We start from the raw sequence: 24058 nt of genomic DNA on the forward strand, positions 1-24058 counted from the left end.
GGCCTTGACATATGACATTGATTCTTGTTGTTCAATGAACATGTCTGCATCGTCCTCACATTCATTGCTTAGAAAATAACAACATTTCCAGGTTCAATAAATTTATGTTGATTTTTCGATTATTCTAACTAAATGTAAATTACGTCAAGTACATAGTAAAAGTCAAGACTTTGTGTCTCTTATGCATGTCAATTTCCCGAGCTCGAGGCTGTCATTATTTCTCATGTCAGTGGGAGGATCTATGTACATGAAGATCGAATGCATTGTGTATATAAGAATTAGAAATCGTTGTTAGTTTGTTGGACATGTCAGGGACATAAACGGCTATTGAAAACGTGGGATAATCTATGCATAATATGCTAAAACTATCCAACTTATCCAAGTACTGTAGATCTACACCTTATTTTCGCGATATAGTCTTTAACTGTAATTTTTCTTAAAGAATTGTGGATATTGCTGTATATGTTCTTAAAGAATAATTATACACGAGATTAAATTATTGCGAACTTGTTGTCTTGTGTAATAATGCAAAAAACGTGAAATTCAGTATCGTTAATGCCCTGGCATATCTAATAAACTAAACATTTATTCATCTTATGAATATGTTTATCTCTTCTATAGATAACTAATAATGATGAGGTGGCCATGCTGTCTACGCACACAACGGTAGCCACGTACATGGGACCTACAGTTATAAAGGCAGTCTTTCCAAGTAGCTTGAGAAGAAGAAAACGATCCCCGACCGAAATTGTATATGGGAATGGTTTTGATATTAGTCTGTCATATGATGATGTCAACTATGGGGAATCTATGTCATTAGTCATATACAATGACGAATGTTACAGCTGCAATGCAAAAGTACTCGAATGCAATATGACGGTAATTAAAACATATAAATGATGATTATTTTTGTTCGTTAGAAGGTAATTGTATATCAAGGACATACGCAACGTACCTTATCTACTGAGAGTTTTTCGAGATATTTCTAATTTAAAATTTAAGTGCCATTAGATATTCGTAGACTAGAAATGAGCATGCATTACCAGGAGTTTTTGCAAAATAATCAATTGATGAAAATTCTTGAATAATTTCAAGAAAATACACAAAAATTACTGAACTTTTATTATAGATTTTTTCATTGTTTAAGAAGAAGTGTGCAAAACAAAATATAGATATTAAAAGAGTAGCACACAGGTCCTTGAGGTATTGGAACTCTTCATATCCAAGGAGAAACACAATAAAGTTCAATCTACGTTGCGTATGTGCTTAAATATTCAAACGCATATATGTGCATCCCTAAATCATTTATCTTAGTTTAAATATTAAATAAAAACTAATTATTTTACAATTTCTATTATAGAGGCCCTGTCCAGAGACCACCACTCCGGAGCAAACAACGAATAAACGATTATCTACTTTTCCACATGATTTGAAAGCAAAGAACGAAGAGACCATCGGAGGTAATTTTTTGTTTTATTTTCTGTTCTCTGTATTCTTCTCTAGTTTTATCATACACGTTTTCGTCAAGAAAATGTTGATGTATGCTTAAGAACGTTGAGAGTCAAGGCTTTTAATGCTCGATTGTAAGCGGTTGCTTCCACAATATTTAATTCTTTTATCTCATGTATTTAATGTTACTAGGAATTTCCAATTATTTATTGATAATCAGATTAGCTTTTTAAGTAAGTTATGAATGCCAAATAATATATTACTTTTTTTTTTAGATATTCTTCTTCCTCTGGGTATCAGTCTGTTTGTCCTTCTTGTCATTAGTATAGTCAGCGTCATACTTTATAGAAAGCTGCGTACATCTGCAAAACCCTGGTACGATAAAAATTCCATTTTTTCTTCAGCATTCCTTTTTTTCACATTAAATATCTGAGAGAAACAAAGTTGCATTCTGGATCTGGAAATAAAATAACGGAATCTGAGGGGAAATGTTGATGTTAAATTTTGAACCAAACACAAATAAAAAAAATGGATTACGATGTCATCTTTGAAAAAAGTACATGTTTTATTAGTGTCTTTCTGATACAGCTGACCTACGAAATTAATGTTACAAAATAAATGTTTAAACTTTTTCACATATCTACCTATATAATGTTTTGTAAAATATTACTTTGAACATAAATTTTACATTTTACTTTTTATTATTATTTAGCATCGCTTCAATTGTTGCTGGCACTGTGGCTAGAAACCAACCACACATTGAAAATTATGAGGCACTAGCACAAGATAATATTCACTTCCAATCCCCGTTATATGATACTCTTACGTCGAAACCGGAGAACATTGGATCAATTTCAGAGTCACTGAGAGAGAAAACTTCAAATATTCCAGTGGAATATGAGAACACCTTGCCTGGACCGTTTTAATAACCTTACAGCATGCTTTATTTGAATCCAAATGCTTAGCTACACATTGGAACGAAATTTTACGTTCATATATCGAAGAGCGATTCTTTGAATTTTTACCTTCTCCATGATTACAATAGGATTTGCATATAGATCTACATGTATCATGTATATACTGTTTAATAGGTAAATCCTTGATGGGAAACTGTGAAGCATCATGTTTATTTTTTTTTTCAGGTATTTCTAAGCTGGGAAATAAATCAAAAATGTTGTTTCCTTGAAATTTTTTAAAATAGTTTATTCTAATGAGAGAAATGAAAATTTCGACAAGTTTTTATCCTGAGAGGCTAATAAACAATTAAGATGATTAATTAAGATGCAAGAACAAAGAAAGTAAGAAATGTCCGATTAGATATACTTACCCCTCTGTGTTATTTTTAAGAAAAGACAAAATCACCAAAAGTATTTAAGCATCTAGGGGTATTCCATTTTTTTTTATTATGTCAATCATAATTCATGAATGATGAGCTTAGCCAGCATAGCCTAAAACATCCAGTATACTAAATCCTTATATTGCTTATATTTTAGTAGATAATAAAAATCAATGCATTTTAACCATCTGTCATATTTGTTAAAGTGTATAGTTCCTGGACTTCATATTTTTCTACAGATGTGCCAACAGGTAATTTCTTGATTGTGTGTTTCGAAACTAATGAACCCAAGTGAGGAAGTCATATCTGAAATACATTACATTAATTTGAAATGTGAATAGATTGAAGTTTGAAACAAATTCATGTAAAAGGAAGAAAATATGATGAAAGTAATAGATGAACATTTTTATATGGTGAATAATAATTAATGATTAAAGAGGCATTTGAACAAATCCATTCAGCAAACTCAAAGGAAATGTCCTAACAAAATCATGTCGATAGACAGACAGAATAATATGATGATAACAACACATCATCTTTTAAAACTACGTACATATACATGGAGCTAAAAAATAACAAACATTAATCAAGCTCAAAACTCAAACTCAAATCGGAAGCAGAGTAAATAAGAGTTTTTTCAGTAATCAAATATTGGATCAGGTGCCGCAAAGACGTAAGCATACACTGTCCATCGTTAGTAGCTGCCATGCTTTACTTGTCATCCTTGGAGGAACGGAAAGCTATTCAGGACTGAAATAATGTAGAGATTGGTATTAATACTGAAATGAAATATGTGGAGATAACGAACAGTATTCAAGCTAAAAAGTCCACCAAACAATACAAAATTGAAGCAGAGGAAACACGGACTTAAAAAAACCAGAAATTGGATCAGTGTCATGTTGTAAATTTTTATTTTAACTGGAAAATCCTTCGATGATTTAATGTGTATATATTGACCATACAATTATTATGAAAAACGTCAGTTAGCTGATAAATTGTATCGACCATAGAACTTACGAAATGATGACTTGAAAGAAGGCTGTTGATATTCTTGTTTCATCAATTTCTCTTTCAATAACTAACCTCGGTTTAGAAACTTGGTATCATTTACCTCAAGTTCACCTGGTTATATCGTATCGACATAGAATAGAAATAACTATTGTTAATTTACAATACGTCTTCGATATATCTACGTAAATGTCGAGTAGAATCAAGTGTTATCTTCTTTTCACGTATAAGATTTTGGAAAATGATTGCTCTATATGAATACGAAATAGATCTGTTAGTAATGGGGCGCAATTGGTACCCATCAGAAACTCAAGCATCTTTTTTGATGGGCTTTAAACAACCTTTTTGCTATTTCATTGTTAAAATGATGACCCTGAGCTATCGCCTTTTGTTTGATGACTTTTGACAACGTCATTGTTTCCCTGTCTCTCCTTTTTCTGCATCAGTATAGTTTTCTTGACGAGATATCATCGTGTTACTAAATACTTATTGAAACCGATCTTTTGACTTCAAAACACAATGTTAAAGATTGGCATACGCTTAAAAAGAAAGATCCGAGTCAGTTGACTTTTGCAGCTTATTTCGCTCTTTTGATTTCGATTTTTAACATGGCGAGCAACTTTATACTTTTTGACGTAGCTGTCTTTGGACTCTAAGTGGTGATATGATGTGGTTCTATTGGGAAAAAAATGCTAATTAAGTAGTTCATATTTCTATCAATTTCTTTCGGAAATACGTAATCCACGCATGTTTTGACTGCCATAAAAGAGTTTTACGGGGACACATTCTCAAACGTTTGGTTTATTTTTTAAGCAAGCATAATTATATCCAATATTTATTTCCACTATAAAGCTTTGATTCAGTTTAAACTTCAATTTTTCAAATTAAATCTCTGGCCCAAATGTAATTCGAGGCGAACATTGTTCTTTGTAAGCAATAGCTTTAAAGATCTTTTTCTTGAAGAAATCCAATCAAAGGTATCTATGTAAGATTGCCCTTGTGTATCATTTGCCTGAACGTCAACATGTGTTGCTATGCTGTACCTTAGTTTTGTCTATATACATTGATATCTTAAGTCCAAGTATGTGGAATTAAACGCAATCTGAGCAGACAATACACAATAAGTGTGCAGCTAATAAAGTAGAACGCCTCATACTTAAAGTTAGTGAAATATAACGAGAGAAAATTTTAAACAATGGAGAACAACAAGGAGAATGTCAAAGAAGATTCCGAGGAAGCCTATGATTTAATAACGCTTTTCTTTTCTTTGATGGAATATATTGATTTAAACAAAAATTCACCACGAATCCGTTTATTCATGAGTGCGTCTGATACTTCTGGTGAAATTTTGTTCTTTACATTACAAAACATGGAACAATTTGCAGAAAATGGTTTTAGCATAGCTTTTTTTACTTTGTGTGTATTCTCCACTGTTTGCCTTTGGATTTTCTTTTTAATCACTCTTTGTGAAGATATTAAAAATCCATGGATTAAATTTTTGACAAAAGTATTCGGATTTTTTTTCGATGCCTTCCTTGCTATTCACGCCTATTCCATGTTCAAAAATAATGATAACCAGGAAATAAATTTAGCAGTGTTTATACTTGAAATCCTAGAATGTTTTCTTGATATCACTGAGACTATCTACCTGCTGTACAGATATAAAGAATTAAGGTTAGTTTCCCTCAAATCTGATAGAACTGCTACTTGAATAATTATTTTCAAAAAAGTTTATTGTCCCAAACTTTATTAATCTTTATGACATTTTCACTTCTTTTACCATCACGCTTAGAAACCTTTGCATCAAAGAAAGTTTACAAAATCTATTTAAAAAAAAGAAAACTTCTTGTGTGAATGTCCTTGTTAAGTTCTAAATCAAACAACACTGAAAATGGGAAAAAGAGTATTTTTTCAGGTGGGTATCCTTTGTGTTTTTTTTACAAAGGAAAAAAATCTTTGTTTGCATATGCAACTATAAATATTTCTAGTGTTTTTCTTTTAATTTGTTACACCATCTTTCATAAAGATTGTGTATTTTTAAATGCTATATAACTTTTTGTACTTTTTGTTGAAAGTAAGGTTGTAAATATCATAAAGTGTCTTTCAAATGTCTAGTCAAAATAAATAAAATTTTATTTTAGACAATTTTTTCTCAACATCATCAGGATGAATTCTGGGGCAAGCATTGGTGCGGCGAAGAATTAACAGAGGTATATAAGTGTTAAAAAACACTTGTTATAGAAGAGGCATAAATGTTTTTTAAGTCTCTTGCATAGAAGAAAAAATGTGAGAAAGAAAATAATTGACAAAAGCTCTTTTCAAAATTGCCATTTCACAGAGGATATCACGATATAAGTCACATTAACTAACTGGTAGTCTAAACAGAAAATAAAGCACATAATTCAATGGTCTGTTTTAAATGCTGATCCTCATGCTGGCTGGATGCTGTTTTGCTTAAATGCTGGTGCTGATTCATGTGACAAAATTAGTTCTTTGCGTATGTTAAATGTGTCTCTTTGTAATGCATAAGAAATTAATCAGCATTATATTGCCAATATTATTGATTTCCATAAAGATTATATAATAAATTAAACAACATCCTATGGTATCTTATAATAATGCCTTGATGTAAGGAATCTTTCTGGTGAGGAGACCTGTGAAAGTAACGATACTTCAATGACAAATCCTTTTTTTAATTATCTGTTACCAAATAACATTCAGTGTTGTCTGACTTTAATGTTGTAAATTGAAGTAAAATGCCGAATAAAATATCCAGCTATAAATTTAAAGAGGTGTTGCAGACTTGAATATTGAAATCACCTCAAAATGTCTCTTACTTCTAATGTCGCAAGGATCACCAAAATAGAACTAAATCTGGCAAGAAACTACTCGTGATTTTTTTTCTGGAAATAAAGTCTTATTGGATTTGACTCTTGTCTCAGATAATTTTCTCGTTACCTTGAGCATAACACAGATTTGAATTTTCATGGCACTTAGAATGATGAACATTGAGACAGACTATCTAATGTCAAAATGACGTGTATTTACCGTCTTCCTTGGAAGACGGTATTATATAGTTGAAGTTTTTTACAGTCTTCGGACTATGCACTTCCTCTCTTTCGTGATTGGTAGAAATTGCATGATGAGAAAATTTTCAATTATTTCATTGGTTGAAATGGTGTTCAAGGCAAGGGAGATAACTTTCTGATGGTCTAATTTTCGTACGACTTAAAAAATTTTCAATATTTGCAATCTTAAAAAAATGACAAAACGAACAACAAAATGAACTGTAATTAATTCTAAATAACAATATTTTTAATAGCTATTACTAAAAAGGTCTCTTTATTTTCATCAAGTTGCAAATAAGACTGGATTTTTATTGCTTGCTTGCTTTACAATTTGTATTTTTTCTTTTCCCCTTATTTGTTTGAAGAAGGTAACATTTTACGGAGATGACCGAACGGCAACCACAGTAGGCTAATACCCAATTGCAACTTCTCGGGCCTTTCCGACAAGCGGGAAAACGACCTCGAGGTTGTTTTTCCGACCTTTGACGGAAAGACCCTAGATGATGCGATTGGGCTAATACCATTAAAAAGCTAATGTTGAAAAATGCGAAATCAAGAAATTCGAAAGAATTATACAACTTGAAAGATGTAGATCAGTTTATTGTTTAAGATTTTTGCTAAAGACGGTAAGCTTTTTAAAAAAGCTCTACTTGTATGTACATGTAGTTGATTTTCCTTCAGAAACCCAACATAGGAAAGATAAGAAAACTTTAATCTATTTTGAATTAAAATCATTCAATATGCATTTTGTAATGTCTATGGTCGTTATAATGACATTGTTAGCAAAGATAATCTTTCATTTGGGCGTGTTTTGCTGACTTTAATTTCAACTGTTAGGCCTTTGTTTCATATTGAATTTGACTACGCAATGTTCCGTCTGCCTTATCTTTTGTCATGGTGCGGTACTTTTTTCCTTTGATCTTTGCCATACTGTAAATCAGATAGAAAACTTTTGTCTGAATTCCAACGTACTATAACTTCTAGGGGCAGAGTTTAGCAGTGCAATAACTTCCCTAAAAATCTGAATATTTTTCGTCAATTTCTGTAATTATATACATGTACATGTATATAAACAACCTATTTTGAGCGAAAAACCTCACAAAATTTAACCCCATCCCATCTTCATAGGAATTTGTGAATGAGTGAAAAACATTTTCAAGTAAATACATGTAAACTCATAAGTTAACTGCTGCAAAAAATAAATTCAAAAAATACACAGAGTTAAATGATACCCGGTATATTAAAATTAAACAGGTATTCTTAATAAAAATATTTATAACAGGCGTACACATAGTTTCGAAAGTTCCAAAAAATCTTAATTCTTTTTGAACATTTTCTGTAATTACATATAAACAACCTATTTAGAGTGAAATACAATACAACCATCTCCTTCATTCTTTCTGGTTTGTTTGAACACCCTACATACACTTATGATGGACCTAGGTTTGTGGCATAATATCGCATGCAGTTTGATGATGAAATAGTGTCTATGAAAAATGACAATGGCACAAAATTTAACAGACGCTGTGCGTCATGCCTTTCTGTACAATAAATCCCTTACAAGCGAAAAAAAGTACTGTAAATTAAAACATAGGGCTAAAACACAGGACATAATGATTTATTACGGCATATCTTTACATAGCGTTTTGGTCAAGACTAACATGCAAAAACCAAATGATACAGTTATGTTTTGGTCCAAGATATAAAACCATATCAGAATGCTCAATTATGCATCTAGATTTTATATTTTACTGAATGTTTCATAAACAATACTATAATCATCATCCTTTTTCTATATTGTAGAATGTTGGTGTGTTTAGAGAGGTATCCACATCACTTCACTGCTTATAATGGATCGACAATGTGTGTTGTGAGAAATCTGCCTGTCCAAATTCTAAAATTGGTGCACCTGAAGACTTATATCGTATAACATTAGCAATTCAAGCGAAACATCTTTTTCGTAAAAGTAGTATCAATAAAATCGTTTGAGATATGCAGTGCTATCTTTGTATGAGTTTCTGTCTATCTAAATAAAAATTTTACCTTTAAAAGCAATGGCAAGAGATTTTTTTTACTTTGTTAAAAACTGAAACCTGTGAAGAAAATGTTTATGGCAATGCAGTCTATTAATGAAAATGTATATACTATTATAATAGTTTCTAGTTTTGTTGTCTTACTTGATGCTCCTTGAGAATTTAATGTCTTCTATAAATTGATTAATTGTAAATGGTTTAACGTCCCTCTCGAGAATTTTTCACTCATATGGAGACGCCACCACCTGCCGGTGGAGAGCTGCAAATTTTGTCCTATACTCGGTACGCAGGGTCAGTGAGCAGCGAGGTATCTTTTACGTGCCAGCATCTACTACGAACCCACGACGTAAGGATACGTAAGGATCTACTACGTACTTCGCGAGTCCAGAGCAAACCTCTGACAATTTACCGGTATTTTGAATATACATCACAAGATTTTGAATATACATCAACAAGATCACATGAAGATATTGAATATACATCACAAGATTTTGAATAACATCACAAGATTTTTAATATACATCACAAGATTATAGAATAAAGCAACGTTTTACACGCATTTCAAATCTCTTAATTGTATTACATTGCTTATATTAAGACAAGTTATGGTAACGACCGAATATGTCCCCTTATTTTATGTAAAAATCAGAACAGTGTAAAAATTGTGATAGTTTTTAGTTAAGACCTTAAAACTATCTTTGTGTTGATAACGGTGTAAAGACGAATAATGACCCCCCATCGAATAATGACCGGGGGTCATATTTCGCTGTCGAAAAATGACCCCCGGTCATTATTCGACGTAGAAAAATGACCCTTTTGCCCGTAGAAAAAGTGTCACCACCCTAAAAATTTGCAGAACCCATGTGAAGAAAATTGACCCCCGTAGAAAAATGACCCCTTGTAGATTAAAGCTAAAATTTTTAGGGGGCAAAAAAAAATGTAGATAAAGAAGCATATTAACCAAAATGCTCACCTGAGTTTATTGGGAATAAACTGATGATATGTTGATCTCATAACATTATACAATTATAGCTATATTTTAAGGTCAATGCAATGATTCAGAATCTAAAGGAGTAAAAGATTTATCAAGCCTTAAGGGTTAGGTAAACATTGTTTTTTGATGGTGGAAATCATCGAACTGACAGAAAAAATCAGCAGTATTATATATTATTATATCCTCCGCTTGAAAAGCGGGAGGTTATATAGTGATCGGGATGTCCGTACGTCCGTCCGTCTGTTACGCTTTGAGGTATCCATCTCTTATCCGCAAATCCTCATATATAAAAAGATGTGTTTGTGAAACAGCTATGCCCCTGTATGGCAACATAGCGAAGATTAAACTTTTCTTGAATGCAATTTAAATATATTGTTACCCAAAGTAGGGTCTTCTCACAAGAAATACAACTGCAAAATAGGAAAGCCCTAGCACCACTTGTTCAAAAGTAATGGCTAAGGATACGTTTTTGAAAGGTAGGTCAAACTCAAAGGTCAAAGTTGATGATTTCTTAAGAAAATGTTTAATGTAACAAGGATTACATATGTGAAGTATGAATACCCTAGCCCTTACCGTTCAAAAGTTATGGCCAAGGTACACTGTAAAAAAATCATAAGTACGGAAATTTCCAAGGTCAAGGTCAAAAGGTCAAAGTTTTTAGTATCCAATGAAAGGTAATGCCAAAAAACTACATACGTGAAGTATGAGAGTACTAGTATCTACCGTTTAAAAGTTATGGCCAAGTAAAAATTTTGCATTTTTGTGTAAAATGGGACAAACTCCAAGGTAAAGGTCAAAAGGTCAAATTTGGTGGTACCCAAAGGAAGGTCTTGTCACAAGGAATACACATATTAAATATGAAAGTCATAGCTCCAATAAATGAAAAGTTAAGGTCAAGGTTATTGTTTTTGCGGACAAACAAACCGCCAGATAGACAGACGGACATACAGACGAACACGATAAAACTATATACCCCCGATTCTTCGATTACAGGGACATAAAAAGAAATGGTCTTCAATTAACTTTTCATATTATGATACATTATAAAGAAGACGTTACAACAATGAAAATGTTTGTTCTGATTTTCATATTAAATTCTCTGAAAAATATACTCAGAACTGAGTAAAAGGGTGGAGTAAAACAAGAATTAAGGTAGCACCTATGTCGGAAAAGTCTTTGTCACAAGATTTTCAAAATTTTCAAAATGATAAATTAGTACTTGCTTATCAGTCAGTTAAAATATCATGATATATTTCCTTGTTTTTTAATCTAGAACAGGCTGTGAAACTTGGTATGGTATTTACATACTGCGACTTCACATTTTCAAATATTTTTAGGGGTACTTGTCATAAAGGGAATATGAAAAATCACAAAAATACTTCTCCAAACATCGTCGTTTATAAACTTTATTAACTGAATAATATTAAACAATATTTTATCAAGACTAATTTCTTTTTTATTCAATTAACATAAAAGATAAGTCCACCATTAAAAAAAAAATAGTCAAATGAACTCTATTATTTTTAGTCAATTATGCACCCTACATTTGTAAATGTTTTTAAAAGTCTTTGTCACAATGTTTTCAATCTTCAATATGATGAAGAACATAGCCAAATGATTACAAAAAGTGATTAAAATATATACCTTTCCCCTCTAACTAATGAAAGATAGGCTATTTACCGATACTCGTATTCTTGACCTTTTTGCACTTACACGGGATTTAATAATTAAATGTCTGTTTGGGGTTACTTTCACACTAAATATTTATCAGAAATTACACTTTTACTTTGAAAAGATCATATTTAATAGAAAAATTGTAATCAAACACCAAGAATATGAATCGGTAACAAATAATTGTTAAAAGGAATGCACATCATTTCATTATAGATATCACAAAAATGTACACACGATCAAACGATTTACAACACGTACATCTTTGACTTGGACACATTTCATCAAGATATTACACTATATAGCTGGCAACTAAAGATTTCTTACGATTTATGCATTCCTTCAAAATGGTTACATACCATTCAAATTATTACGAAAGTTGTATGTACATTGTAATTTTATTACACTACACTGAAAATTTAAGTTAGTCACCATGACCTAAAAAAAATAATCAGATTGATTGTCCTCCAGATGAGGGTGCAGTTAGTCAATTAGACAATATGTTGAGCTCATTTTGACGACTCGAGAAAAATCATACTGACTGACTCGATAGTCTACCTTGACTAAATGAAAGTCACCACGAGTACACTATAAGGATTTTATTTGACTGTATTCTTGTCATGATGATAGATTCCGATATTCAAAATGATTATCATTTCATATCAAAATGACTTTCAATTAGTTATATTTCTAGGCATTTTGACGATATTGGAAATCATGATGACGATGCGCGTTTAATCATTTTGATTATCACGCATCAATGCCCTTCAGATACAAAATATAACAATTATACAACTAATGTTTGATCTTTTTATTATAAAGTTTCTGTTTCATAAATATGGTTATTTCAAGTACCAAATATACACAAACATATAAACAGATTATCTTAATAAAAAACATAAGATTTGCATATAAACATTGTGAAAAGTTTAAAGAAATCATACACACCTACATATATAGGATACATAGATATTTATATACTAGTATTTTCAAGCAAATTAATTTTACTGTGTGTAAATGATTTCTAATCAATCAAAGAAATAGCTTCAGATAACAGTCTCTTGTTGCACCCTTTCAGTTTTTGCTTTGTTTTCCTACCTCCGAGGAATATATTTACTGGTTGTTTCCAGATAACAGTCTCTTGTTGCACCCTTTCAGTTTTTGCTTTGTTTTCCTACCTCCGAGGAATATATTTACTGGTTGTTTTCTTCTTTGATCATTACAAATTCTTTTTCACAGGTCCTGCAATGAAGAATAGTCTTTATAATTTATACAGTTGCTTGATAGCAAAAGTAAAGTAGGCCTATATGAAAACAAATTTATTTATATTAGGCCTAAAAGGAAATCAAGTTATAAATATAGTAAATAGATATATATGCAGTATTAAGAAGAAAATAATGGGTACCATAATATTAGTCGTTTAATACATACAATTAAAATGAATAAAAAATTACATTTACCTTAGCAAACATGGCACATAGGAATGAAACCATCATCAGTTCCGTTTTCTTCTTGTTTGGCTGTTTTCGTCAGCAATGGGTCAACTACAAACCATTGTGATTTTATTTTAAATGCCTTTATCATATACATGTATTATACACAAGATACATGGAATAATACGAATAATATTTAGTGAAGCAGGCCAGTATAGTCAGTGGAGAGTTAGTACATAAACATCAGGGACTCGGCGATTTGTATTTTCATTTATAAAATAGAATGTTGAAAAATAACAAATTCTTTGTAAATCACCTTTATACTTAAAATATAAGCTATCAGTACGTGTAATCCTACCTTATTTCTTTATTCATGGTAACTTCTTCGTGTACCTTATGTGGTTTTCATCTTGTCTATATTCGTAACAAGGTATTGTATTTTGATTTATTTGTCCATTCAGTGGTAGTTGAGAGTCCATGCCATACCTGTGAGTTGTAAAACGTATTTAATAATCGTTGAATTTTAGACCAATTTGAACTGTTTGCATAGATTGAATATGCAAAAATCTACTTGAACACAATCAACCCACATCCTAGCCTACATGTATCATTATGGTAATAATGTAAAATACAATAATTATTGAAGAAAAATATCGAGTACTCTGTTAATTATAATATTATTTCTCAGTAGAACATATTTTGAATAAGTTAATTATAGAATTATAGGTCTAAAACAACAAAACATGACATACCATCACTTCGTGTTTTCCTGGGAGGAAAATGGCGACCGACGCTATTGTTTCTTCCCGCCAAACAATATAAACAAAATGACCAGGATACAGTCAAAGTTTACCAGAGACTGGTAATGTTGAGGAAACAGATAGTCAAATTATGTATTGACTAACTGAACTGAAGAAAATGACTTCAAATCTGGTCAACGTGACAAATTTATGTTTTCAGTGTAGATAGTCTTGGGTTTGTCAACTTCAGGTCTAGATCTAGTAAATAAAAGGTGCCTACATATTTTCTCTTACTCCAGAAATATATTGCCATTAAGAATTATAAACCAAAAAATATATGAATTGAATTAAGATTATGTTGGCATGATTGAATTCTGTGAATTTCAAAATGCAGTATTTTCTACCATTTCTACTGAAGCTGTCAAGTATGGGAAAAAGTGGCATTGAATTAATTATGACACATTTACCAGTTATGATGTCATACGAAGTAGGTTTCAACTACGTTAAAAGAAATGTAATGAATACTGTGTGCTAAATCAAAAGTTTATGTCTACATGTATAGTTTTTGCATTATAATGACTGTGTATATTACACTAGCCCATAGCTTTACAGAGCATATTTTTAGGTCTTATACTTACCCCACCCCCTTTCTTATTTAGGAGGAAGTCGATATTGAACAAAAGCAAAAAAAAAAAAAAAAAACCCATACCTTTATTTTTCTATAAGAAGGGATTAAAAATAAGCTTAAAATAATCTACTATTCTACTAATTTTTAACTGTTACTTTGCCACAATACTTTCAAGTTTACCTCCTCCAACATTTAAAGTATGCTTTAATCATGGCGAAGTAAAATTATGATATGATAGTACTTGTGTGAAGGCTTAACTTCATTTCAATATTTTATCTAGAGCCTCTTTCAGAATTATTGAAATGTATAGAGTTTTATTTATATTTTGCTTTTCATTTATTTTATTATTATTATTTTTTTTTTTTGGTTTTGATTTATCGTAATGTTTTTTTTTTTTTTTGGGGGGGGGGGATAAAAATTTCCTCCTCTTTCATTGTCAAATAGGATTTGCCAAACTTAAACAAACTAAAAGTTGAAATGACGGAAAATTTAATTTTTCCTATTAAAGAGTATTTAAGCCTGATTTTTGCATGGTTTAATTTCTAAAAACAAGTGGAATATCATTCTTTAAGCAAACATTATAAGGAGGAATATTAAAAAGAAATTTTATTTACTTGACAATTAAAGAATCTCTTTTCAAACACAATTTTAAAATTGAAAGACTACGTGAATCTCTTTCATTATTTCATACGACTTTTTGTATTTTTCTGGTTACAGAAAATGTAAAAATTAGTTTCGCTGTAAAAAAGATATTAAAAAGTGTATATTTTTTGTATCACTTTAAAGGGGGTCATTTTTCAATGGGGGTCATTATTTTATAGGACTAATATATAAAATAATGACCCCCTAGGACTCTTTTTCTACAAAAAATGATTTTTTTCTACGGGTGGGGGTCATTTTTTGTCGTTGAAAAATGACCCCCCGGTCATTATTCGATGGGGGTCATTATTCGTCTTTACAAACGGCACTTATTTTGATTCTATGCTTTACAGGAAAGCCACTTGAGGGTGCAGAGGTAGGAAGTTTTACCGAATTTCCTTAATTTTGGTGAACTTTCGTCGAACGGAGGTACATTCTCCTACGAACATGGAGCAAAAGCTTGCCTATCTGAGATTTTTATACATAAATTTCATCTGTTACCCTAGTTAGAATGATCTAACTGTGTCTCGGTACAAGCCCTCACCACAGTTAAACCGGGTCCGTAGGACAATATCATTTTAACGATAGAACGTTCTATCTACTGTTACTCGTATATAAAATATATTTGCAACTGGTAGATAAATGGTGTATATTTTCTGAAACAAAATGTGATGTAAAATCGATGAAAATTTGCATTAAAAATGTGGATTTCAGAAATTGACATATTCTCTGACCTTCCTGTGACCTCCGTGTATCCAATAACTTATAGCCAAAACTCATTTTTGGCAGGAGTAAAAACAGGTTTCTATTGAGAAAATAATGCATCATTCTAAAGGACAACCTAAACCGGAGGCTAAAAAGAAGTCTATTTTGTCCTTTTTTTAATATAAAGGACATGTATAAAGAGAATACTCTGCCTCACTAAGTATAGTATGACCCATGAGTCAAAAATTAATATAGGAACCTTTTTAACCAAATAATGTTTCGAAGAAACTACATCAATTCCTTTTAATCCAAATCTATAAATACAGCCGTTTTATTGGTCTTTTTCATAGATTTATCCTATTGTAAGGTATTGTTTTGTCCAACATCATTCATACTAAATGTTACCAGGGGCGGATACAGGATTTGTGGTTAGGAGGGGGCGTGGATAACTTTGTTGAGGCAAGGGGTCTGGGGGCCGCCCTAAGGCCCCCAGTGGGTCCAGGGTGAAGCCCTGGTGAGGGCCCAGGGGGCGAAGCTCCTGGGTTTTCGTGTATTTTAGAGTAAAACCAGGCACAATAATAGTGCATATTTTTCAATTATTTTTGTTAAAATTGGCATATAGGTCCGGATGTTTGAATAATAATTGTATTGAATGTTTTTCAGTTCTCATTGTAGTGTAACACATTCCACTATAAAAAACAATGTACTTACTTATTTCTTACTAATAGTGGTATTGGTTAGTGATGTACCAAAGTACGACGTGTTTAATACTAGTCATATCATACTTTAAATGGTGGCCGGGGACCCAGGGGGCGCAGCCCCCGGAAGCTCCTGGATTTTTGTATATTTTAAGAGTAAAACCAGGCAGAATAACAGTGGTTTGGTTAGTTTTGTACCAAAATATGGCATACTAAATATTAGTCACATCATTCATTGAAAATTTTAGGGGGGGCGTGCGCCTCCCCACGCCCCCCCTTAAATCCGCCAGTGTAAATGTTACTACGGAGTATTCCGTCTACCTGATTAATATATAGGTCTCACGCTGTGACCGCCTAACCGGTCGACATGTGTTCCTTACCTCCTCGGCAACAATCCCCCACTGTGATGTTTCCAAGGGAACATAATTTGCACTATTCGTAACTCCCTTTATTTATTGATTTATGAGATGGGTCACAATTACTATTTGATTTATTTTATCTTTAACATTACACCTTTAATTTTAGAAACAATCCTTGTATGATGTTCTAAATTTTGAATGAACTGGGAGGAAACAAACGCAAAATTTAGGACATTACAAATGCGTTATCTTTTTAGAAACAAATTAATTATTTAGGTTATTTATTTTTATTTTAAAACATTCTTTTTTTTAATATAAGCTGCTTATACTTTATAAAACTTATTAATTTATTATATTAAATACATAACTCACTTAATTTTCAATAATTTTTTAATGTTTTTTAATGTACTATAAATGCAAATCAATTAAACGGGATAATTTAGATTAATTTAAAACATATTTTTAAAACGAGTGTTGTTTATACTTGAAAAAAAAATTTCATTATTGAAAATGTACTGCTTACTTAATTTTCATTTTTTATCAGTTCGTTTCAATGTATAGTTTACACTAGTATACGAAAAAAAACTACTGATACATGCAGATTCGTGTTTTAATAATTTTAATTTTTATATAAATTTTTTATATCACTTTTTTTGAATGAGTTGTTAAAACCTGCTGATCAATAAAAACGTTTACTGTGAGAGATTAACTAGGATATTATGTTAATGCGGGTATTAAAACAAAGGGAGAGTCAAGAAAGGTTCCGATGATATGTCAAATAAGGTCAGGGATAAGTAAACAAAAATATGCAAACAGTGACCAGCAGAACGATATAACACGATACATTAGGTATTCCACCAGAGGAACGATCGCATTAGACTGTCTACCTGAGGAACGTACACATTGACAGTAAAGATGGTTATTTGTAAAAAATGGACATTGGCCAAAAAGTTCCATGGAAAACCTACCCCTGCCGATTTTAAACTGGTGGATGAGGAGATATCGGAAAATATTAATGATGGAGGTAATAAAAAATACATGTATCTTTAACTGTTAATTATTTATCCTTTGCAACAAGTATTTCACTTGTTATCTGTAGGACGATTTGTTCTAAATTCTTACCTGTGTGAAAGATTTTCTAATCAATTTAAAAATGGAGATAGTGATTTTTACCACAAAGGGTTGTTACTATACATGTTAAGTGCTTCCGTTTAGCTACATGTGCATAATCATGATAATTACAGATACTTTAGATTGTGTTATATGAATACATGTAAAATTCAGGTCACATGTTCTTCCGTATCCATAAGCATCTATCATTTGATTTGAGTACACAGTCCTCATCCAGTAAGCCATGAGAAAATTTAAAATGTTACCATTCTGAAAAAATAAATTTTAAAAATTGATTCCGGAAAAAAATATTTAAAAAAAATGAAAAGAAAAGTATTCCAGACTGTTTAATAGAAAAATAGCGAACAGGGAGCTGGTTTAAAAATAAAATTAAATCCAAATTATTTGCATGGTATAATGCTTATTTTTACATTCCTTTTTCATTATTTCCTATTTTAACAGCGATACGAAAATATATACATTTGCATTACATTCTCTATACTCTGTCTAGCTTTGCAAGATTTTTCACTAGTTTAAATATATTTTTGTTAATATTTCAATTTTAACGGATGGAATTCTGTTCAACATATTTATTGCCTCAATTCTTATCCTACATTTTAAACAGCGGCAACTTATATATGTGAATATATGTTTTCTATTTCTCTATGTTGTTACTGACATGTTAGTTTGGCCTTGAAGTAAATTCATACATGTATCTCCTGTTGCTATATTTATTGTAGAGGTACTCTGTGAGGCAGTATGTCTGACCGTGGATCCATACATGAGGTAATGTCTAAAACAAGTACTTGTTCAAATCTTGAAACACACAAGCAAATCATTAAACTAACAAATGTCCACTTTAAAACAGAACCAATATAATGTAACATTTTTTTTTTTCCATATTATTATCTAGAACGGCAGAAGCTATGAATGGTGTTGGAAACACGATGTTTGGTGAACAAATTGCAAAGTATGTACCTTAAAGTAAACAATTTTAATCGAAGCCGCAACCGTTTTATTATATATGTTATTTTTTTACATATGCTTAACAAATTGTCAATTTTACAGGGTTTTTTTCTTTTAATCTTCTGTTTCCATTCAGTGCATTAGTTTATTGAAGAGAAGATGAAAAGATATTATATGATTTTAAAAATAATATAATTGTTTCTCATTTCAGGGTTACAGTCAGTAAGAATCCTAAGTATCCCGTTGGGACAATTGTTCGATTGATGTCTGGTTGGCGCTCACACACCTTGGTAAAAGACGCTGAGAAAGAGATCCGACGATCTGCCGAGATGAGTGATCTCCCTTTATCTCTTATGTTGGGAGTCATGGGAATGCCGGGGTAGGATATTTTGTGCTGCCATAGAATTTCAAGTAAATGAAATATTATATATATTAATGGTTCATACAAAAACCTTTATTTTCATTTAATAAAGTTTAAAATCACCAATTATTGCCGAAAACGTATAGGTCGCCATATGGAAAACCATTCTTTCAAAAGATATTGTTCTGCTGGGTTTGAATTTAAAGAAATAACAGTTGCATTTTGCAAAAACCTATGACATCATAGGAGGATGGAATTACCTTTAGTATTACATATTCTTTTATATAATCTTTCCCTTGGTCGTAAATGGGGCTAGCAGCGTGAGTAACCGACAAAAAGGGGATGTCACAGAATTGCATTTTCTGGAAAACACTATAGCTTTGTTCATGTTGTATATTTTTGTTTGTCAATCATTTTTGTCGAAACCTTTTTATATCATAAACAAAAAAGGATGACAGCTTATTTTGGCTTCCTGGAAATATGTCAACCAAAAGCAGGAGAAACCGTCTTGGTCAGCGGCGCTGCAGGGGCAGTCGGAAGTTTAGTGGGACAAATCGCTAAAATTAAGGTTGAAATGCTTAGTAGATATCATCAAACTTTGGCGTCATTGTCCCATATATATAATTGTTAATATATATGTGTAAATAGAGGCATATAATGATAGTGTTTGTGTCACTGTGTGTATACATGTATGTAAGATTTAATGCTTACAATTAACTGGTAATTACCTAGAAATTAAAATTCAGAATTAAAGACTATTAATGTGATCAAACGAAATAAATGAACGTTGTATGAATTATACATCAAGAACTCAGCATGTACTTAATGATGTTACCATATGATATTTAAATAAGAAAAGATAGAAAACAATTCCTAAAACAGTAATACAATATCAAAGAGCAAGCATTCTATTTTGTAACAATATTCGGACTTTATTACACAGAATTTTTTCTTTTAAATTAAAAAGTAGTCTTTCAGACGTGTTATTACTACGTGTACTTACCTGTTTTCTTCATATTATTTTAGGGATGCAAAGTGATTGGATTTGCAGGAAATGACGAAAAATGTGAATGGCTGAAGAAAGACCTGGGTTTTGATTATGTTTACAACTATAAAAAAGTTGATATAGATACGGCTCTCAACGAGGCAGCCCCAGAAAATAGCATAGATTGTTACTTTGATAACGTGAGTACAAAAAAATCGAAAATTCTAAGTGTGTTCGATTTTTTCTCGCCGATATCTCATTGAAATAATAAGCATTTATTTACTTTCCTTTTTTATTATTAAAGGTAGGTGGGATGTTCACTGTTAAAGCTCTAAATCACATGAAGACGTTTGGGCGAGTTTCAATCTGTGGCTCAATAGCTAATTATAATAGTACTGAAGTTCCAACAGGTATGTACTTACAGAATATAAAATGTTCCTACCTTTTGGAGGAAGATAATTCAATATCAAGTTGGAACGCAATACAAAATTCTTGGAATACCGTAATTTTTTTAGCATTAAAATTGTTTTGACTTGTTTGAAATAGGGCCATTACCATTCATTAACATCTTAAAATCTCAGTTGAGAGTGGAAGGATTCATAGTAATGCGCTGGTATCAAAGATGGCAGGAAGGTGAAAAAGCAATGTTGCAGTGGATAAAAGAGGTACATTATCAAACTGAATGGCCCACGATATCAAATAGTAAAATATTTTTGCAGCATAGTAACGACTCATCAGGAAAAAAAGGATTTCAGTCTCTCAGACTTTGATCTTAAAAATTTGGATATACATGTAGATTAAAGTTTAATTTTTTAACGAGGCCCAATCTAGTTGGATATTACGAAAACGGAATGATAAAAAATTTTGATTTTAGGAAATAAATTTGTATGTATTATGCTAAGAGCAAATAGAATGAAATTTTGTTATCTTGCCTTTGTTGTAGTGAAATGGGGGCACTGACAAGATATGGACCATTTTTCGTGTTTTTATACACAATTACATACTAAAACTCTTCAATAAACAAAGAAATTTACAAATAAAAAAAAATACATGATAAAATTCTTTGTTTTTCACATATATCATGCAATTTTCATTCTTCTTATAAAAAACGAAAAGAAAATTGGAGGTAGCCTTTATTGCAGTGAAAAGAGGGCATGTCAAAACACAAAATTTATAAAATGTTCCAACTACGTATTTTATAGGTCGCAATGGGTTTACATAACACCAACAAATATTGCAATACTGTATTAATTTCTAAAAAAATAAAGAATTCTTACATTATGAAATAATTTTTTATGCTTTATTAAAAATGTTTAACGTGGAGAAAAGGGTTGAAAGGGGGGGGGGTAAAGGCGACAAAATTGCGATTTTTACTAATATCATGTAATATATAGAAAAATAAAATATTTCGGGGGTTCAATTTAAATGATTTATAGATTTATTTTATTTTTTAAAACTGAAGATAATCCATGCATATTTCAAACCGCAATAAAAAGAGTGTGTATAAACACTTCAACATGTTCAAATAGAAAGAATAAAATCGTTTACTTTTAGTTAAAGTGTTTGTTTGTTTTTTTAAACTCACAAATTGAAATAAAACGGGATAAAATTAATGAATCTGTACCAAAAAATTGATCCCTCAAAATAAATTAGGTTCCAAAGTTGTTTATTAATTTAAACATTTAAAAAAATAATAGAAATTTTCAATGCATAGTCTATAGAGCAACCATGTAAGCAAGATCAGCGAAACATTTTAGCGCAAATTGACGTCATTTTAATCTGTGACGTTATTATAAAAATTGTGACGGCAGTCCAGGGTACTGTGACGTGCCTGAGTCGACGCTGCGTTAAAACGTATGCGCAGATCAACTAGATCGGGCCTCGTTAATAGAGAAATATTTAGTTTTAGCTTGTTGAAGTTTAATTTACATTTCAAAAGATGTACATTGATGTATTTCATTTTATTTTTTAGGGAAAAATAAAATATAAGGAACACATTACCAAAGGATTCGAAAAAATGCCGGAAGCCTTTATGGGTTTATTCGAAGGAAGCAATTTCGGGAAAGCTATTGTCAAAGTTTGAATACATTTTGAACGCATTTTAAAACCCAGTTAAAGAAAATTACATTCCTGAAAATTGGATGGAGCTCGTTAGGACTCGATATATCGGCGATTTACAGTTTTAGAAGTTATATTTCAGCTTATTTCATTAGATAAAAAATGTTTACAACACAATGAATAATAAACAATGAGCTTGAAAGATTTAGATTGAAAAAAAATCAATTGATCTAGAATCTTTATTTCCTTTTTTGATTACCAAAATAAATAGCAGATATAAGCAAATAATTTCTTTTTTGCCATCTATTTCACCTTAAATGCAAAGTATTTTGTTCTTAAATTCATGGAAGGGTTCATTTTAAAAAAAAACACAAGTCTATTAGGCTTTTATTTAGGAAAGACCCTCCTCCCCTAAAAAAATGTGTCAAAACATCTACTTCAGAGTGGGCAGGGCGAAAGATCTTTCTCAAAATTAAATTTTTGAGTAATTTTTTCTTTAAATGCTAAAATTAGCCTCTGTAAGACCGTAAAGCAATAAGAAGTAGGAAAGGAGGGCACAAATATTTACATTTGTTCTCAGGAAAAAAAAACCATGGTAACACAATCCCTCTCCCGCGCTATTTTATCGTCTTTTTACAGAAACACAAATTCGGATGATATCCTCCTTGTCATTTTTGGATAAACGGCAAAACTAGTAAACCAGTAGACAATTCTGTGTGATACAATAGCCTATCAATTAGTATGAAAAACTTCAGTAAGCATTCAACTTAATTATAAAATGTACTTGAACATTAAACAAGGTCATTGTCTCGGCTACATATAGAAATGGTAAAATGTTGAGTTAAAAGGGGAACTCTGGTGTCTTTTTTATCAACTTGGTTGTCAATTTATGAATTATTCGTATGTAAAGCATGCATGCTCTTGCTAAATGAATCAACGGAGAGACATGAACTCTGTATGCACGTGGTTAAAGTATATTAATTAAATATAAGTCAAGCACATCTGTTACACATGTGGATAATTTCTAGGATTAATATATTTTATGTTGAACTTTTGTTGTCTGACATTAGTTATGTACTTATAATTATTATAAGTACATAACTAATGTCAGACGACGAAAGTGTAACATAACATACGATAATATATTAAATCAAATGTCATTTGACGTGCAAAAAATTATGAAATTTATTATTGAAATGATTTAGTAAAAATTCTAAAGAAACTTTAATTGAAAAATTGAATTCATATCAAATGAAATTTTATACCCATTGTGTATTGATTCTAAATAAATTTGTTTTAATTTGTATCATCTTGATTTCAATTATTGCAGAAAATAATAGTACATAGAATGACATTTCAAGAATAAACACTTGCATATTCAAGACTTTTGCAATTTCTTTAAATCGCACTTTGCCTTGTACGTCTTTGTCCTTTGACATTTTTTTTATTGTTTCTTAGGAGTATATATGTGCAGGAATGAATATCTACCTCTTAAAATTGAAAAAGAAGACGTTTGTGAAGGCTTCCTTTCATTACAAAAAAAATTTAAAAATTGCTATGCAAGCTACATGGTTCTCTTTTGAGGAAAGTCTATCATTTCACGGTGTTTTAGTTAATTTCAGATTCAAGAAGGCCAGCAATATATATTTGTAAAGAACATTTAATGGTGATTTTTATTAATATTTAATTTCAATCTTTAAAAAAATGTTTTAAAACAAGAGGCCCATGGGCCACATCGCTCACCTGAGAAGCTTTGGCCAGCTTTGACCCCACCCTACCCCACTGATCATAATTTAAACAATTTGAAATCTACACTT

The 24058-nt window shown here is 31.2% G+C and overlaps 2 protein-coding genes across 2 annotated transcripts; both read left to right on the forward strand.

Annotated features, from left to right (window-relative positions):
- Nucleotides 1–621: 621 nt before the first annotated feature.
- LOC134244390 (uncharacterized) lies at nt 622–2378 on the forward strand (the record flags this gene model as incomplete). The annotated part of the gene is made up of 4 exons (XM_062726668.1): nt 622–879; nt 1361–1460; nt 1725–1824; nt 2162–2378. Coding segments are annotated over 4 exons (672 nt in total), but the record flags the coding sequence as incomplete, so codon positions are not given.
- A 15204-nt stretch (nt 2379–17582) lies between these two features.
- Nucleotides 17583–22477, forward strand: LOC134244389 (prostaglandin reductase 1-like). Its single transcript, XM_062726667.1, has 9 exons — nt 17583–17785; nt 18612–18657; nt 18785–18841; nt 19049–19216; nt 19649–19766; nt 20225–20383; nt 20488–20593; nt 20730–20848; nt 22156–22477. The coding sequence occupies exons 1-9, from the start codon at nt 17677–17679 to the stop codon at nt 22264–22266; spliced, it is 993 nt and encodes a 330-aa protein (XP_062582651.1). The 5' UTR covers nt 17583–17676; the 3' UTR covers nt 22267–22477.
- The last annotated feature ends 1581 nt before the right edge of the window (nt 22478–24058 follow it).

This window comes from Saccostrea cucullata, unplaced genomic scaffold (assembly GCF_032062105.1).
Source record: "Saccostrea cucullata isolate Sc308-1 unplaced genomic scaffold, CSIRO_AGI_Scuc_v1 ctg5096, whole genome shotgun sequence".
Classification (NCBI taxonomy): Eukaryota; Metazoa; Mollusca; class Bivalvia; order Ostreida; family Ostreidae; genus Saccostrea; species Saccostrea cuccullata.

What these genes read in the sequence shown, in the direction of transcription:
- LOC134244389 (XM_062726667.1), top strand. Translation starts at nt 17,677, where the DNA reads ATGGTTATTTGTAAAAAATGGACATTGGCCAAAAAGTTCCATGGAAAA. An exon ending in GGAGTCATGGGAATGCCGGG is followed by an intron (nt 19,217 to 19,648) that starts GTAGGATATTTT and finishes TAAACAAAAAAG; the next exon opens with GATGACAGCTTATTTTGGCT. An exon ending in GACAAATCGCTAAAATTAAG is followed by an intron (nt 19,767 to 20,224) that starts GTTGAAATGCTT and finishes ATATTATTTTAG; the next exon opens with GGATGCAAAGTGATTGGATT.